This window comes from Callospermophilus lateralis, chromosome 12 (genome assembly GCF_048772815.1).
Source record: "Callospermophilus lateralis isolate mCalLat2 chromosome 12, mCalLat2.hap1, whole genome shotgun sequence".
In the NCBI taxonomy this organism is placed as follows: Eukaryota; Metazoa; Chordata; class Mammalia; order Rodentia; family Sciuridae; genus Callospermophilus; species Callospermophilus lateralis.
The window spans coordinates 99,882,319-99,899,574 of record NC_135316.1 but is presented as its reverse complement, the minus strand read 5'-3'; the positions used below and the strand labels follow the sequence as shown (position 1 = coordinate 99,899,574).

The following is a 17,256-nucleotide window of genomic DNA, read 5'->3' as shown; positions in this document are numbered from 1 at the left end:
TTATTACTGTTTCAATTATTGTCTATACCTGTTGACATTTTCTTCAGGCCCAGACACTCAAAACCATGAGACACCAAGTAGGGCCCAGTTCCTGTCTCTACTTGGGTGCTATAGCCCAGGTTCCGAGGACTGATAGGAAACAGGACCACCCTCTCCCAACCCCATGCAGACCAGAAGGTTTGACTTTATAAAAGTAGCAATTCTGAAGCTTCTTGCCAAAACAGAATAGCATATCCATGTAACCACTTATCTATAACCAGAGAGCTCTGAAATAAAGCTAGGAATTTTCCTAAGAGCTGATTTTCTGCTTGCATTCACTGAATTCTCCTTTCCAGGCATATCTTCCTCTCCCCACCCAGGGAAGAATGAAACATTCAGGGGAAAGCTTTTAATCCTGCCCATCTTTCCATGCAAAATAAAATTTTCCAGTTCTTCACGTGGCAAGAAAGAACCAATGGAGAAAGGTGTATTTACCTTGCCTGTGTTTTTCATGTTCTTTCTTGACATGGGGTCCACAGTGTGGCAGTGCACAGTTAATACTACAGCTTTTAACCATTTTCATGCCAGTAAGGAGGGCCCCTGAGCAAACCTCTCCCATGACATGAGCTAGTCCAAAAGTCACTTGGTTATCAAAGGTAGTCCTGGAACCCTTTCAGTCTTTGAGGCCCTTACTTTTCCAACTCAGTGTGAGGCTGGCTTTTCTTTGTTTACATCAACCCAAGCTATACATTAGACAATTGAATGTAGAAGGCTTGAGACTCCAGGTTTCTCCTACAAAGTCAAATATCAAAGAGATTTGTAAAAAATGTAAAACAAGGATACTACTTTTCTTTTTTAAAATACCATTTTATGTTAACAGTGCTATTTTTGTTAATATATCCTAGTTTATAGTTTTCATCTGTACACTTTACACCTTTTCAGTTTTGGTTCTACTGTTGTAAAATTTGAAAGAAAAAATCAACATAAACAAAAAAATTCTTTGAAGTTCTCAGTAAATTTGAGATATATAAAGAGCTCTTAAGCTCAAAAAGTATAAAAACCACTGTTGTAAATTGTCTAGTCTTAATCCTCAAAATTAAAAACTAGATATGGATAAAGAGTATAACATATTGAGTGTACTTCATTAAGTGGTACTAGGGATTGAAATAAATACATAAATAATAGGTGGTACTAGGGATTGAACCCAGGGACACTCTGCCACTAAGCTATATCCCAACCCTTTTTTTTTTTTTAATTTGAGACAGGGTCTCACTAAGTTGCCCAGTGGTCTTGAGTTTATGCTCCTCCTGCCTCAACCTCCCAAGTAGCTGGGATTATAGGCATGTGCCACCATGCCTGGCTACTTCATGAAGTTTAAAGAAACTACAATAGATATACAATATACAAAGTTCTCTGATTATCCTACGGAAGGTGATTAAGTTGGTTATTGCATGGCATTAACCATTCCACTGTCTCCATCCTGAAATTCCCAGACATATGGTGATTTTTTTCACTTATTTTACTTTTTACTCTCAAGTGTGAAACCTTTCACCAAAGGAACAGGCTCTTGTGTTCTTGGCTTGAGCACCTCACTTCAAGGCAAATTTTGACTGCATTTTTCTTTGAAATTGGCATGATTGTATTATCTCCTTGGAGAAATCACCCTTGCACCCAGTGCCAAGTCAGACCTCTCAAGTTCAGCATTTTATTTTGAATTCGATAAGGAGAGCAATTATGCCAAGAACAATCACAAATTTGAAGGTAAACAGTTTCTGTAAACTATCCTTGAGAGACAATAAAGTGAGCCCTGTATGTGCTCACTTGACTAATGGGTTGAAGTAATCATGAGAGTCTAATGAACGAGCCTATGAAATCAAGCGCAGACACTGTTGGGAATATTTATGAATCGCACCCTCTCTGAGTAAGAGCTAAACATGTGACAGGGACCACTTTATCAGCTGTTTCAGAATATGAATTTGCCACCCTGTCCTTGAAGCATAAAGATGGTAAACCTTTAACAAGGTCCATAGTACATGACAATCTGTATAGTTAGGATATGACATAGCAGGGTTATAAAGTCATCAAAGTTGAAACTGACAGGAAGGGGAAAGAAGAATGTGTTCTAAAAGATGAAAAAACAGATTACCAGGTACATGTTCATTATTGGCTATTTGGATGTCTCAGAAAAAGAGCAAGGACAAAGTCCTCTGCCAGGAGAACAAAGTTTTGAGAAAAGCTAATAAAATGAGTGTTTAACATAATGTAAAAAAAAAAAAATCATTGCCTTTTTAATCTGCATTAGTGAGTATAATTAAATGTCTCTGATGCTCTCCTAAAGAAATGTTGTTGTTGTTTTTTTTGTTTTAAGAGAGAGAGAATTTTTTAATATTTATTTTTTAGTTTTCGGTGGACACAACATCTTTATATTTTATTTCTATGTGGTGCTGAGGATCAAACCCAGCGCCCAGCGCATGACAGGCAAGCACGCTACCGCTTGAGCCACATCCTCAGCCCCCTAAAGTAATGTTTTTAGGGGAGATACCTAAAACTGCACAGTCGTCTTAGCAGCAGGCCTCAGATGAGTTTTTATTAGTACCAAGTCTACCTTCCCTGACTCTGAGCCCAAGAGTGGACTTCCCTCCCAGATGCTTTTGGTTAGATAAAGAGAAACATCCAGTTCTTCCCCCACCCTTATTTATTTATTTATTTTTCATTCCACAATAGAATGCATTTTGACACATTGTACACAAATGGAACACAACTTCTCATCCCTCTTGTTGTACGTGGTGCAGAGTCACCGCGATAGTGTAATCATACATGTATATAGGATAATAATGTCCATCTCATTCTACTTTCCTTCTCATCCCCACAGCCCCCCCCCACTCTCCTCTGCACAAACTAATGTTCCTTCATTCTTCCCTACCCCGTTGGCCCCACCTCCTTATGGATCAGCATCCGCTTGTCAGAGAGAACATTCAACCTTTGGGTTTGGGGATTGGCTTATTTCACTTAGCATGATATTCTCTAGTTCAATCCGGGTTTACCTGGAAATGCCATAATTTCATTCTTCTTTAAGGCTGAGTAATATTCCATTGTGTATATATACCACATTTTCTTATCCATTCATCTGTTGAAGAGCACCTAGATTGGTTCCATGGTTTGGCTATTGTGAATTAAGCTGCTGTGAACATTAATGTCTGCATCACTATACTAGGCTGGTTTTAAGTCCTTTGGGTATAAACTGAGAAGTGGGATAGCTGGGTCAAATGGTGGATCCATTCCAAGTTTTCTGAGGTAAAACATCCAGTTCTTTTTTTTTTTTAAGTTGTAATTGGACACAATGCCTTTATTTTATTTATTTATTTTAATGTGGTGCTGAGGATCGAACCCAGTGCCTCACACATGCTATGCGAGCACCCTACTGCTGATCCATAGCCACAACCCCTCCAGTTCTTAATTACAGTTTTGTTTCACAGTCTGGACCTGTATAGATCAAAGGATTCTGAGTTCCCTGTGGTGCCAGAGTTCTACTTGGTCCATGCAGTTTTGAGATTCCTCTCTTCTTGACTGATACAGCACCAGGATCCTAGATGGAAAAAAAGTGATGCAAGTGGTCCTCAACTGTGTCTTGAGAAAGGATGTAATAGAAGTTATACTGTTCATGTTGTATTTAGAGTTATACTATGAGAATAGCCATTAAGAATAGTGTAAGCCATTAAGCCATCGCCTAAGCCAGCTCACAGGTTTATAAATACTTGTAAATGGTAGATTCTGAGATAGCATCTAGCTTTATAGGTAAGGTTCAAATTGAATTAATCAATCCTAGGATGGAGCAAATAGCATTTAAGGTTTTAAAAAAATTTAAATACCCTGCACAGATACAGGTTCATAGGGGTATTTTTGTGCATGTGTGCGTGCACACACACACGCACACACACACACACACACACACACCACTAGAAATGCTACTTCCACAGATAGATGCTTGTTTCTTCAGCTCCTTCACTGTCACACTTAATAAAAGGAACTAACTACATTTTTAAAAAGTTTCTTCAATGGCTTATGAACTTCGTGCACTTAGATCTTTTTAAGTCTAGTCTGTATGCATAGAGTTTATTGAGCTCACCCTTCAACCAATTCTTTACATATGTCAACAAAAAAAAAATCTGGGTGTTTAAATGTTAAACATGGCAATTTAACCATAAAGCATTTTGTATGACTGTTGCTCAAGGTTATCGCTTTCTAACCATTTTCTGGATCAGTTCTGGCTTTCAGGTGCTGTGATTGCTAAGAAACAAAGCAAACTAAAATAAGTAAAACTTGTGCTGAGAATATAATTCATATATACTCCAATGTTTGGTTACTTTGTCTTGGTTTTTATTATAATTTTGTATTGACATATGGTCTCAAATTCTGTGATTACTGTGTATTATTTCTATTCAGATAATTGTTACTTCATGCACCAGCTGTAAATTTCTAGATATAGAGTTGACAGTAGCTTGAATAATTTACCTTACCAAATTAAGCTTTGATATTCAGTAATCTACACTCTGATTTTATGAGAGGACTAACCTTTTTTAGTAAAAACCATTTTTTAGTTTTTTATTAGAAAAATCTGTACTCACTTCATTTTTATAGTACATATTACCATTTCTTTGCATAATCAGTGATATTTGAATTGGTAAATTATAAACCTTGAGTGCTTCCTGAATCAGAATTCTTGATACCATCAAGAATTGTGATATTTATTTCATAATATTTACTAAGCTCCATTTGCTTTATTGAATTTTCCCAAGCATTTTGGTGAGTCTTTCTGATTGAAGTCCATCTTTCTATATCAAATATAATATTACAGGTTTTTCTACGATGAGCTTATTTATCCTTATCATATATACATCAGATATCAATGCTCATAAACTGCTTTACTACAGGTTTATTGTTATTAAACCTTCCACCTGTTTCTAGCTTAACTAAATAAGAATAAAACTAAGTATTCAAATCTCATTTACAAATTAGGATCATTTGACTCAGGAGACTACCAATACTCTCTTCTTGATATATATTTATGAAGTGACAGAATATAGGGCTATTTAAAATGTATCTGACAGGTTGCTGTACACATATAACTTATGTGAATAGACAGACTCTTGTTTGAGAATCAAGTAACGTCTTCCTTATATAACCCTTCATTGTTATAATAGTTAGTAATTGTATCTTTGCATTGAAAACTTTGTTCCAGTTTATTGTGTCTACTCCTTCCTCCCTTCCCAGCCTCTTCTCTTGTCACACTCTGATTCAGATTTTATTCTCCAACCCACAAACTACTTGTCACTCCCTTGCCTTTGCCTGGGCAGTTCCCTGGACCTGGATGGAGTGTGTCCCCTCTTTTTCTTCTGTCCCCACTCCCACTTTCTTCCTCTGCTCACTAAACTCTCCTGTCTTTTAAGACTCAGTCATCATTTCTCTAGCTTTCCATGCTTCCCCTTTCCCTCATTTCTGGACAAATACTTATGCCCTGCAGTTTCTTTATCAGTGCACTTACTACCATCCTTGTAATCTCTTTATGGCTCCATCTTCCACACTGGACTCTAGATGCTGGGAGAGCAGGAAGTGCTGAGCTCTGTGAGAGAAGGATATTTTTGGCCTCCTTAGTACCCAGAGACGCACTGACTATTATTAAATCCATCCGTCCCTGCTGCAGTCATTTCAGAGTCTATGCCCTGTGACTTGTAGCTCAGGTTCACATTTGAAATCACTGTTTTCCTCTCTTTGATGTCTTACATGCATGTCACATCCTTCCCGTTGCTCATGCACCTCTAGTACATCAGTTCTGGCTGCTCTGAAAGGATGGCTGTGTTTTCAAAGGCTTCTTTTCTAAACAAATTTCTGTTTTGTTTAGAATAGACCTTCCAAAATATGCTGTAACAATTGATAAAAATCTATCAAGCAATTTTTATAAATTACACAGACTTAATTTTACTTATGGATTTAGTTTTAAGGTTAACCCAATAGTCAAGCATGGTGCCTTGCCCATTGTAGATGCTTGGTAAAATGTTTGAACAAACATTCAAATAAATGAATGAATGAATCAGTGTTGTGATACTAATGGTACATAGTTAGAACTTTTATAACTGAAAAGAATTTTCAATTTTTTATGAAATTGCATTTAAATCACTCCACTTTCTGCTATGGCATAGAATTAAGAATCTTCAGGGCTTTTTGATCCCATCAACAGTAAATAGGATGTGATCATTGAACATTTGTTTATATTTATAGCGTGACCTTGCCATGCCAGGATCAGTTGTAGTTTTTCACACATACACACACAAATTGTATTCCTCTTTGAAAAAGCCCAATAGAACAGAAGGGACCAGATGATTAGTGGACAAGTTAAACCTAAGAATATTTTTTTTTCTTATAAAAAAAATTTTTTTAGCCTCAAGACAATTTTATTGCCTTTAGTCTACCAGGTTTGACAATATAAATATACTCATTGAGGAAAACACAATATTTAAATAAGAATTAAGTTCATGAAAATTTAAAAAACATAGCTAGTACCCTAACTTATAATCTTATCTTAAATATCTCTACTTTTATAGCGTGGTCAGACATCTTAAAATATATTCACACTATTGTAATTTTAAGATATAAACTGTAGCAATTTACTAAGTTCTCCATTATAAAGTTAATACAGCAATTCTCAAAATACTTAAAAAATTGTTTTATGAAAGTCAGACCCACATCACAACTTTTTTCTTTTAGATATATCTTCAAAAGGCACATTTTGATTACTCGTATTTGCCTGAAGATAGTACTTTGAGTTTTGATTTTTCCATTCATTTTTCCATTTGTCTCAAAACTGAGCAAATGGAAGCTTGTAGCAGCAGATAGAAGGCCACAGATTTCCAGTTGGGTCCTCGAAGGCAGCAGTATGCTCATTCATCACACCGTGAACATCAAGAGAACAATTCAAGAAAGAGAGACTGCAGATGTGTCCTACATCCTAAAATTACCACCTGGATATGCTTTTTATACAAAATAAATCATTTTTTTTAAAAAATCATGAAACAATAAACCTAAAAAACAAAAGACCAAGACCACCAATTTTGCAGTTTAGTCCACTAGCTTTGAGACTTAAGAAGAAATTAAATTTTTCTTCTCTGGAATCACATTTTTATATTAGGCTCATTTCAATTTAAATCACTTGGTGACTTAATAGTGTTACAAAGTCCAAGAATGTAAGACATACTGATATTCAAGATAAAATATAAAAATAAACTTAAAAATCAAATATAAATGATTTGTGGTTCTCTCTCATATTTCCCTCTAATTTGGGCTAATAATCTAAAACTGACTCTAATTATAATAGCATCTATAATTTCAAGCACCATTATTATTTTTAAGAACTCCAAAATGCAAGGTATTTGTTGACTTTGAATACAATAACATTTTCTATATTTTTTTAAACATTGAGAAAAATGTTTATGTTAACTCTTCTTACATTGCATTACAAAAGGCCTTTGAAGGTTTGTTAGTTTGAAACCACTCTTGTGAACTTTAACAGAGTAGTCAGTAAACAAATAGATAAGAATAAAGCAACACTGCCTTAATTTTAAAAGCTGCTATTTTAGAACCTGTATAAATGCCACTAAAATGGTCATTATTGGGGACCTACAAATTAAATATTTTGTTGAAGTGACAGATGACCGTTTTCTTTTTGTACCTTAGAATTTTTTTGGGGGGGGGGTACCAGGAATTGAACTTAGGGGCACTTAAACACTAAGTCACATTTCCAACCCTTTTTTTATTTTTTATTTTGAGGCAGGGTCTTGCTAAGTTGTTTATGACCTCATTAAACTGGCTTTGAACTTGTGATCCTCCTGCCTCAGCCTCCCTAGCCACTGGGATTACAGGCTTGTGTTCCTGTGCCTGGCACCTTAGAATATTTTCAATGAATTATTCTGTTTTAGTAAGGAAAAAACATCTAAAGACACCCCCCCCCTTTAAAAAACAAATGGATACACTCAAATGAGACTTGAGGGGAATAATATAAATTTAAGATAGATCTCTAGTATTTTGAAATTTCACAGTAACCTTAAAAATTCTCTTTTGTTCTTACATGGGATCAAGTGATTAATCAATCAGTACTTCAAAGTACCAGTCTTGTTCATTTTAGTACTTCAATAAGTATTGAAGTCACTGAAAAGAATAGTTTTAAAGTAAGAAAAAAATTCTATAACCTTGATTGTTTTGTTATCAGAATACCTTGATTGTGCAATTCTCATCCATGGAGTCTTCTGAGTTCTTCCACCTCTGCTGCAATTCTGTACCACCATTGGGAATGAAAGTGCTCAATTAATACCCACCAGCAGTATGTTTGAACAAATATATGCAAGAAATAAAGTACTCTGTAATAAAGGACATTTTAGTCAACTCATTTCCCTATAGCCAAGGACAGTTATTTCTATCTAACAATATGGCTAATATTACTAAGAAAAATAGAAACAAGTCAGAAATATGTAAGTACCCAAATGTATGTGGCCCTGTGGGATATTATATAACCCAGTAGAAATAAGATAATTATAAAAATTAAAACAAACTGGAAAGCAATGATTAAAATAAGAGAAGTTTCTTTATTTGACCTGTGAATTACCTTAGAAAATTTACTATTTATCAGAGCATTTCAATAGTTAAATTTTTATTGGTCTTTATAAATACTAATAAAGGTTATACCTATATATATTTCATACATTTAACAAATGTGGAGAAGTAAGAATACTGTCATTGAAATTATACAAGTGTACTCATATGTTTTTCTTTTTTAATTAATTTTTTTTACTTATATATGACAGCAGAATGCATTACAATTTTCTTCATAGGTTTTTCTTTTATCTAACTTTTATAAGCAGGAGCATGAAAAGAATACAGAATTTGAGCTGGGGTTGTGGCTCAGTGGTAGAGCACTTGCCTAGCATGTCTGAGGCACTGGATTCAATTCTCAGTACCACATATACATAAATAAAATAAAGGTCCATTGACAAGAACAACAACAAAAAAAGAATACAGAATTTGTCATACTTAGTGTGCATAGGTTGTCTATTGGAAAAGATTTGAGACAAAAGTAAGAAAGGCATGCCTCTCCATAATACAAAAGCAAAGGACAAAAAGATAACATTAGAAACTTCCCTGATTTCTTCTTTTTCTATAGCTGTGGTAGTGGTCACTATATCTGACTTTAATGAGATCTATAATAAAAGCCTGAAGCAAATGGCATATCTTTTATAAGCACTGGTGTCAAGTCAGTCACACAGATGACAATTTTATTATTTGTATATTCCAAATAGGACAGGAGTTAGATGATCTTGCTTAGATAGTATTTTCCAGTAAGTTGATTCACAACTGCTTTAAAAATGCTTATTTTATTTGGTTCTATAAACCGTTAACGAAACATTAGACCACTTGTGGAAAACATAGAGCTTACTTTTCATTTACAATATTACAGAGGATATAAGCATACTTTAAAAAAATTATATATATCCCTTAACAAAATATTAGCAAATTTAATCTATCAAAATATAAAAAAGAGAAATGCATTATGACTAAGTGGTGTTTATTCCACGAAGAATGGTAGGTTTGAAATTGGAAAAATCAATCAAGGTTACTCATCATATCCATGGAATAAATTCATAAAAACCATTTGACATCTCAATAGATGCAGAAAAAGCATTTAACAAAATTTAATATTTATTCAAGATTTTTTAAAAAACTAGAACTAGAAAGGAACTTCTCTAATTATCTAGGGAAAAAATATATTTGATTATGAGAGACAGAAATTCCCCCTAAATTTCAAAACAAAACAAGAATATCTGTTTTCACCACTGGTATTCAACATCATGCTCTGAATATTCACATGAGAAAAAAAATTTACGAAAGAGGCTACTTACACTGATAAATCAGATTAGCAGAATCATAGGAGGTAAGATTAATATACATTAATCAATTAACCTTCACATTTAGAGATTTTTATGCCATGGTTTTACTATATTATTAAATTATTTTATATAATCTCTAGAAGACTCAATATTGTTAAAAGGTCAGTTCTTCCTAAATTTATTTATAGATTCAAAGCAGTACCAAATTCCCATTAGGAGTTTGGGTGGAAAATGACAATTGACTCTAAAATCCATATAAAAACAAAAGGAATTAGAATATCCAAAACAATTTTGAAAAGATGGGAAGATTTATGCTAACCAGCTTCAAGATTACTATAGAGCAGTGGTTCTCAACTGGAGACAGTTTTGCACACACAGCCTCTTCTACCCCCAGCGTACATTTGACAGTGTCTGGAAACATTTTTTATTGTCATGACTTTGGGGAAAGGGAAGATGCTACTGCTGCTGGCATCTAGTAGGCAGAAGCCAAGGATGCTGATAACTATCTTACAAAGCACAAGAGAGACCCTGCGACAGACACTTGACCAAGATGTCAGCAGTGTCACTGGAGAAACTTTCTTACAAAGCCATAGCAGTAATCAAAACAGCATTATATTGACAAAGGGGTATCAGTGGAACAAAACGTGAACCCTAGAAATGGACCCACATGCATGGTCAGTGGATTTTTGACAAAAATTCAAAGGTAATTCAATGGAGAAAGGATATAAGGATAGACTTTCATCAAATGGGGTTGGAACATTGGGCATACATGTATGGGAAAAAAGAAAAAGAACCTTCACACTTCATTCAAAGATAACTCAAAGTAGATCAGAGTCTTAAAATATAAATCTATAAAACTTTTGGAAGAAAGCAGGAGAAGATATCTGTGAGCTTGGATTAAGTACTTCTTAGATAGAACATCAAAAATACAATCCAGAAAATTAAACCTTGTTAAATTGGACTTAAAATAAAAAATATCCAATCTTCAAAAGACACCATTAGTTGGAAAATTCAGGGTGGTATGAAAAGGTGTGTGGTAGTCATTTTATTGGTTTTAGTTTTTTCCTCTGGTTGTTTTGAATCATCTGTTTCTTTCTCTCTTATTTATCATAGAGATGAATTAATTAATAATTCATAAATAACTGAATCAATCATGTTTTTTTCCTTAGGTCTCATTTTCTTATCTACTCTTCTAGTAAGATTTATTTTCTGTGCTCTTGTGATTGTGTTTGCTTCCTCTTTTGTGCTTAGAATTTCTTTAAATGTCTTGAAATGCTGGTTTAGTGGTTAGCAATTCCTTTAGTTTATGCTTATCTTGGGATGTTTTAATTTCACCTTCAGTTCTGAAAGATAACTTTGCTGGCTATAATAATCTAAGTAGGCAGTTATTCTCTTTCTTGGCTGAAAATACATCATTCCTCACCCTCTTGGCCTTTAAGAGTTTCTATTAAGAAATCTGTGTTATTCTGATGGGTTTGACTTTATAAGTGTTTTGGCACTTCTGTCTTGCAGCTTTCAATATTCTTTCTTTGTTCTGTACTTTGGACGGTTTAACTATAATATGACATAGAAAGGTTCTTTTCTGGTCATGTCTGTTTGAGATTCTGAATGCCTCTCATACCTGGATGTCCATACTTTTCCAAACATTTGGGAAATTTTCTGTTATTATTTCACTGACTAGGTTTTCTATGCCTCAGAGACAAATGCGATAAAGAACTTTTATCCAGAATACATAAAGAATTTTCAAATTCCATTATTAAAAAATCCAACAAAAAATGAGCAAAAGATACATTACCAAAGGTGTTCAGATGATATATATGCATGTGAAAATTTATTCAACATTATTAATGAAACAACACTTAGATGTGTTCAAAGAAAAAACTTGAGTATTGGATCCCTTTGGGAAATTCTATGGAGATTGAGTTGAGTGAGGCCAAACCTTTAACAAAGTTATCATTGATACAAGTCAACTTTGCCAGGGCAGAAGGGGCCTCTTCACTCTGTTACTAAGGTAGAGAGACCTTCTGTGGCCATGAGGTATATGACAGCCCCAGTTAGGCTCTATGCTGCTTCTTTCTATCCTGTCTGGTGGGAGTATATCTGTCCGAGCATTCCAAGCTAGGGTCCTAAAACTCACACTGATTGGCCTGGTCACAGGTCTCCCATGATGAAGCAGTGACTGTGGCTAGGAAACGGGTTCCACTTATTAGTATAAATTTGAGCCCATGCTCTGATTCTTGAGCCATGGGTAGGGTTACCTTCCTCAAAAGTCCAAGGATGCTAACACAGACAGTGACTCGAAAGAAATTTCAAAGAGAAATGGTACAGGCATGGTACCCCCACACTCCATCACCACACTCCTTCAAGATGTTTAGTTGGGGTTGAAGTCATGCTAGTAACTCCACGTTTCAACTTTGTCATTGGTCTTTAAAAAAGGAAAAAGAAATTTCTAAATTATATGTGTAAAAAGAGAACTAAGAACAAAATTTGAGAACCCATTTAAAACTATGTCAGTTTTTCCATACAAGTTACTAATAAAGCAGTCAAGTAATGTGAAACCCTTTTTTATTTAGGCATGTGAACATGGTTGGAAAAAATAGCTTCCCAAGACAAACATGGAGTTAGTATCTAAAAATTTTGTTTCTTTTTTGAAATTTCCCTCAAGCAGTCTTAGACTGTGCATTTCAGAAGGAATACATTCTCATACTCTCCATAACACTCTTCTCTGGCCTGTGACCTTCTCTTTGATCAGGATGTGCTGATGGAGCTTCTAGAGCAGTGCGCAGATGGACTCTGGAAGGCAGAACGCTACGAGCTGATCGCAGACATCTATAAACTCATCATCCCAATTTATGAAAAGCGGAGGGATTTTGAGGTATCTGGCTGTTTTTGTTTTTTCCTATTTGAGAGAAGAGTGATGTGACACATTCTCAGACCTACTTCTATACAAAGAGAGCAGACTTTGGTTCACTGATGAGCAGGTGATCTTTGACCCTCCACATTATGCCATAGGTTGTCATCAGTTACCACCTGCCAAGAATCAAGAGTCAAGAGTCTGTGCAGATCCCTGTGTCCCATTCTACAGGATTTCCACCCAAGCACTCCACTTTTGGAGGTTGCCACAAACAGAATTTTCCAATCACCAAGTCTCCTTTTCCTCAGAACTCTTCCTGGGCCCATCTGCTTGGGAAAATAGTGACCCTTCCATCCTTCCATAAGCAGGAGCAAATCAAATGAAATAGGAAAAGAAGAAACTAAAACTGGTGTGAGAAGACCTTCTCTTACTATTAGGTCAGTGGGTCCTCACGAGCAGTTTGGCCCTTTTTAGACTTACAAATACTGCGAGTTTTATAGTCAAAATATATTCTTATTTTTTGGCAGGAATTCTTTATAGGAATTTATACCTACACTGCCATATTAATTGTTATTTTTAAATTGTTTCTACTATTTGCAAGAAATGGGTTCTGTTCTGCTTTCCAGAGGCTAGCTCATCTGTATGACACACTTCACCGGGCCTACAGCAAAGTGACTGAGGTCATGCATTCGGGCCGTAGGCTCCTGGGGACCTACTTCCGGGTGGCCTTCTTTGGACAGGTGAGCCTCCCCTTATTCTGTAGACTGTCCTGAGTCCTTTTCTTATTATTGTTTTTTTTTAAAAAAAAAAAAAAAAAAAAAAAACTCTTATGAAGTTATATCTTTTGGATTTTCTGTGTTCTATAAATGCTAATTTGAAAAATTTATCATTTGGTATGGTGATCTTCCTCTATAGTAAACTTTCTGCTTTTTTTTTTTCTTCCTATCCTTTCTTTATTACTTTCTTAAGGCAGCGGTAAGTTCTTCCTCCATAAGGCATTCTTAGCAGCATCTTTGGTTCTTCGTGTGATTTGCAAGTTTCCTTTTCAAGTCTGTATGTATATCTGTCTAGTCATTACAAACTCAAAAAAAATTAACATTTTCATTCACAGAAATAAATCATCTGTTTCTTTATACATTTGTATTGCATGTTTTAAACCAAAATAGACTTTCTGGTTTTCTTTGTACCTTTGCATCTTTATTGTTTGTAATATAATATCTCCATGAGTATATTTATCATTGTAATATTTCAGAAACCCTGAATGAGAGGGTTTATTTAAATTAAACTTAAATTTTAACCTTCAAATCTCTAACATTATTAAGTGGTATAAATTGTCATCTATTTATTTAGGGTATGTGATTTTCTGTGAGCATTATATAACCTTCACTTTATTCTGTTATTGTCTTTTATAACTTTATAGCAATACCAGTTTACAGACAGTGAAACAGATGTGGAGGTAATTACAGTAAATGCTTAAAAAGCAAGTAATATAGTGAAATTACTGCATCTAAACTCCCAGTTTGATGTGGATGTTTTTTGTTCCATGTTAGCCTGCTTTTTTTTTTTCTCCCCATATTTTGTGGATTTTGTGCCATTTTCTCTCTTTTATTTTAGATGAGAAAAAAAATTTTAAATTTATTGCAAATATTAACCCCAATCTGGACTCTTTAATCTTCAACCTTTTTCACTTCCCATGCAATTCTAAACTTTGTAGTCAAACATAATTGGTGCTAAAACAAATTATGTCAGGTGATAATGAAAATATTTGATATTATGCTACAGGTCTTTAATATTTTTTCTCATCAATAAAGTAAAATCAGATCTACTCAAACTTTACAGAAGTTTTGCTAGACCTACTCCAGACCTACATACTTCATGCTGTAAAAATCCTATGTGAATTGGAGAGGTCAGAAGAAGGGATGTATTGCATTTCTGAGGCCTGCCTCTTGGAGGCTGCTGGTCACTTTTTCGTGAGTTCTGCTTCCTGGGAATGTGAAACAGGCTTGAGTCTTCACTGAGAGAACAGTCTTGAATCCTAGATCTTTCATTTCACTCCACACTTAATGACAGCGTTCTTGAATCAAGTTTGCAATTTTGTGTTTTTCCTTTATCTTTGCACTTAAATTCCACATTATTATAATTTTTCTCCCTATTTGGACAGCCTGTATAGGATTTTATTTTAGAATCATCCTCTCATCCCTTGTAACAAAAGAACCCTTCCTTGGTAGTAAATCTTGGGCTTATATTTGGGACAACACTAATTATGCTTCCTGTCACAGGGATTCTTTGAAGATGAAGATGGAAAGGAGTATATTTACAAAGAACCCAAACTCACACCTCTGTCAGAAATTTCTCAGAGACTCCTTAAACTTTACTCAGATAAATTTGGTTCTGAAAATGTCAAAATGATACAGGACTCTGGCAAGGTATGACCATGCTTGGATAAGTTTCGTAACAATGTGGTATTGTTTTGAGTGATTACATGTATTTGGTTATGTGTTATATATTCATAAATGTGTACAGAAAAGAACACTTGGGAAAATTAAGGACTCTTGGCCTTGAGTGCAGGAATATTTTTTTTTCTAATTACCTTTTTGTGCTTTCCATTATAAGCTTCTTTTACAAAATAATGAACATGTGAAGGAATGTGCTATTTTTACTTCAGTATTCCGGAATTCCAAAAGTGTAGGGCCAAGGCTCTGTTCCTCACTGCCCTTTTCTGCTGCACTTGGCATGTGACTTCATCGCCACTGATGCTTGGATGTATAGATGGATGGACAGACAAATGGATGAACAGATGGACAAGTCATAGAATGAACTCTCCAGCTACCATGGCTGAGTTAATGAAATCTTTCTGTTTAGTGTAGGTGCCCTCTAGTGTTCTACTTTCACAGTGACTCTTCTTGAACCTACATATTTGTCCTATGCAGTTATATGTCCTACCCTGTTCAGAACTGCTCCAGGACATTGGGTGTCCCTCTGCTTCCTGAACCTCAAGCAGAGATAGCACTCCTTCCTGTTCTTTGCATTAAAAATGCTCCACTCATCAGCTCTCCATCAGCGATAAGCCCTGTTTCTTCCTGGGGACACCATTTTGGTGTGGTTTGTAATCCCCTTTCTTTCCTGAGCCCTCCTTTGGAGTACCTATAGTCTGGAATCTATATCTGGGGGTCCTTCATTTTCTTCAAAGAAGAGTCTTCCAGTCTCCTACCTGTGTGACTAGGGAACTAGCAGGGAACAAAGAAGGCAGAAGGTGATCGTCTGACTGCTAGATTCTGGATGCAGCAGAGGAGAAAGAGGGAAGGCCCCATGTTTGTCCAGTAGCCTCTCGTTTACTCACCCTTGTTCCACACTTTACCTATCCCTGCTTTCTGCTGATACTAGTAGCTCTACTTCAAGTATTTCTAGACCAATTTCTTTAGAGAATGACCTCTGCAGTCTCTGGGGTAGGGGACTAGGGAAGGAAACTCAGAATTCCCAAACCCGGATGCAGACTTGTGGCCACTTGTCCTGTTTTCTTCCTCACACCTTATGTGGGCACCCTAATCCTAGTGGCTGGTCCTCCATGGGTTCTAAGCAATGCATATTAGCCCACAGATTAGCACTCTGCACTCTGCTCTCTGCTGAGTCAGGTGGCATACCTCCATATACCTGTCTTCCCAAAATGCATTAAAGTATCCACTACTATCTTCTATTCTCCTTCCTGGCTCCTTGTGGGTTATTTCTTGATGTCATTAACAAAGTTGCACAAAGGAAAAAGAAACAACAAATGTTATAACTGGAAACCTCAATATAACCTTGCTAAAACCCACTTACTCCAAAGACCAAATGATCCAGGTCCAGTTTGCCTTTTTCTCTTAATATTAAAACTTTTGCCTGGGTCAAGTGGTGACATTAACAACACAACCTTTCCTCCTGGTTCTCAGTTATTCTTTTGCCCCATTTAATGTGGCCCTTGATGCAGCAGCTGAGTTACAGGGTCCCCTCCTCCACTAGGCACCAATCCTCCATTCTTACTACAAGTACCTTGGAACAGGAAGAATAGGGAAATGCCACCCAAAACCAGCCATCAGAGCTCCATCTCCCCACCCTTAAACTGTTTCTGCTAAAGAAAGTCAAATTTAATAGGTTCAAATATGATGATAATGACTGGTCAGATGGCTTTTCTAAAATACAGACAATATCACACATTCTCTCACCTTCTAAGGTTGGGGTACTTTGACATATGTTTTGTATTTTCTTTACAAACATCTGTTAGGAGACAGTGAAACCTCTCGTTCCCACTCATTTGCCTGTCCTTAAACCAATGTCATCTTCCTAACACTCTTCATAGTAATTTCTTCCTATCCATTTTTATTGTTCTAGAAGGTTGGATACAACTGAAATGTGAAAAATGGTTTTTTCCCCCTAGTGAATTAACTTTTCTTTCTGGATGAAAAATGCCTGTGTTTGAGAACACTCCACTTCTCATACTGTACTGAGTTAAGCAGA

General features: G+C 35.7%; 1 protein-coding gene across 12 annotated transcripts in view; it reads left to right on the top strand.

The window, feature by feature from the left end:
- Dock9 (dedicator of cytokinesis 9) overlaps positions 1–17,256 on the top strand; it is a 288,972-nt gene that overhangs the window by 258,045 nt on the left and 13,671 nt on the right. For all 12 annotated transcript variants that reach the window (XM_076871913.1, XM_076871916.1, XM_076871911.1 and 9 more), the window contains 3 exons: positions 12,664–12,786; positions 13,392–13,505; positions 15,045–15,191. In XM_076871913.1, the coding sequence (XP_076728028.1) occupies positions 12,664–12,786; positions 13,392–13,505; positions 15,045–15,191 (384 nt within the window). The remainder of the gene's footprint in view (positions 1–12,663; positions 12,787–13,391; positions 13,506–15,044; positions 15,192–17,256) is intronic.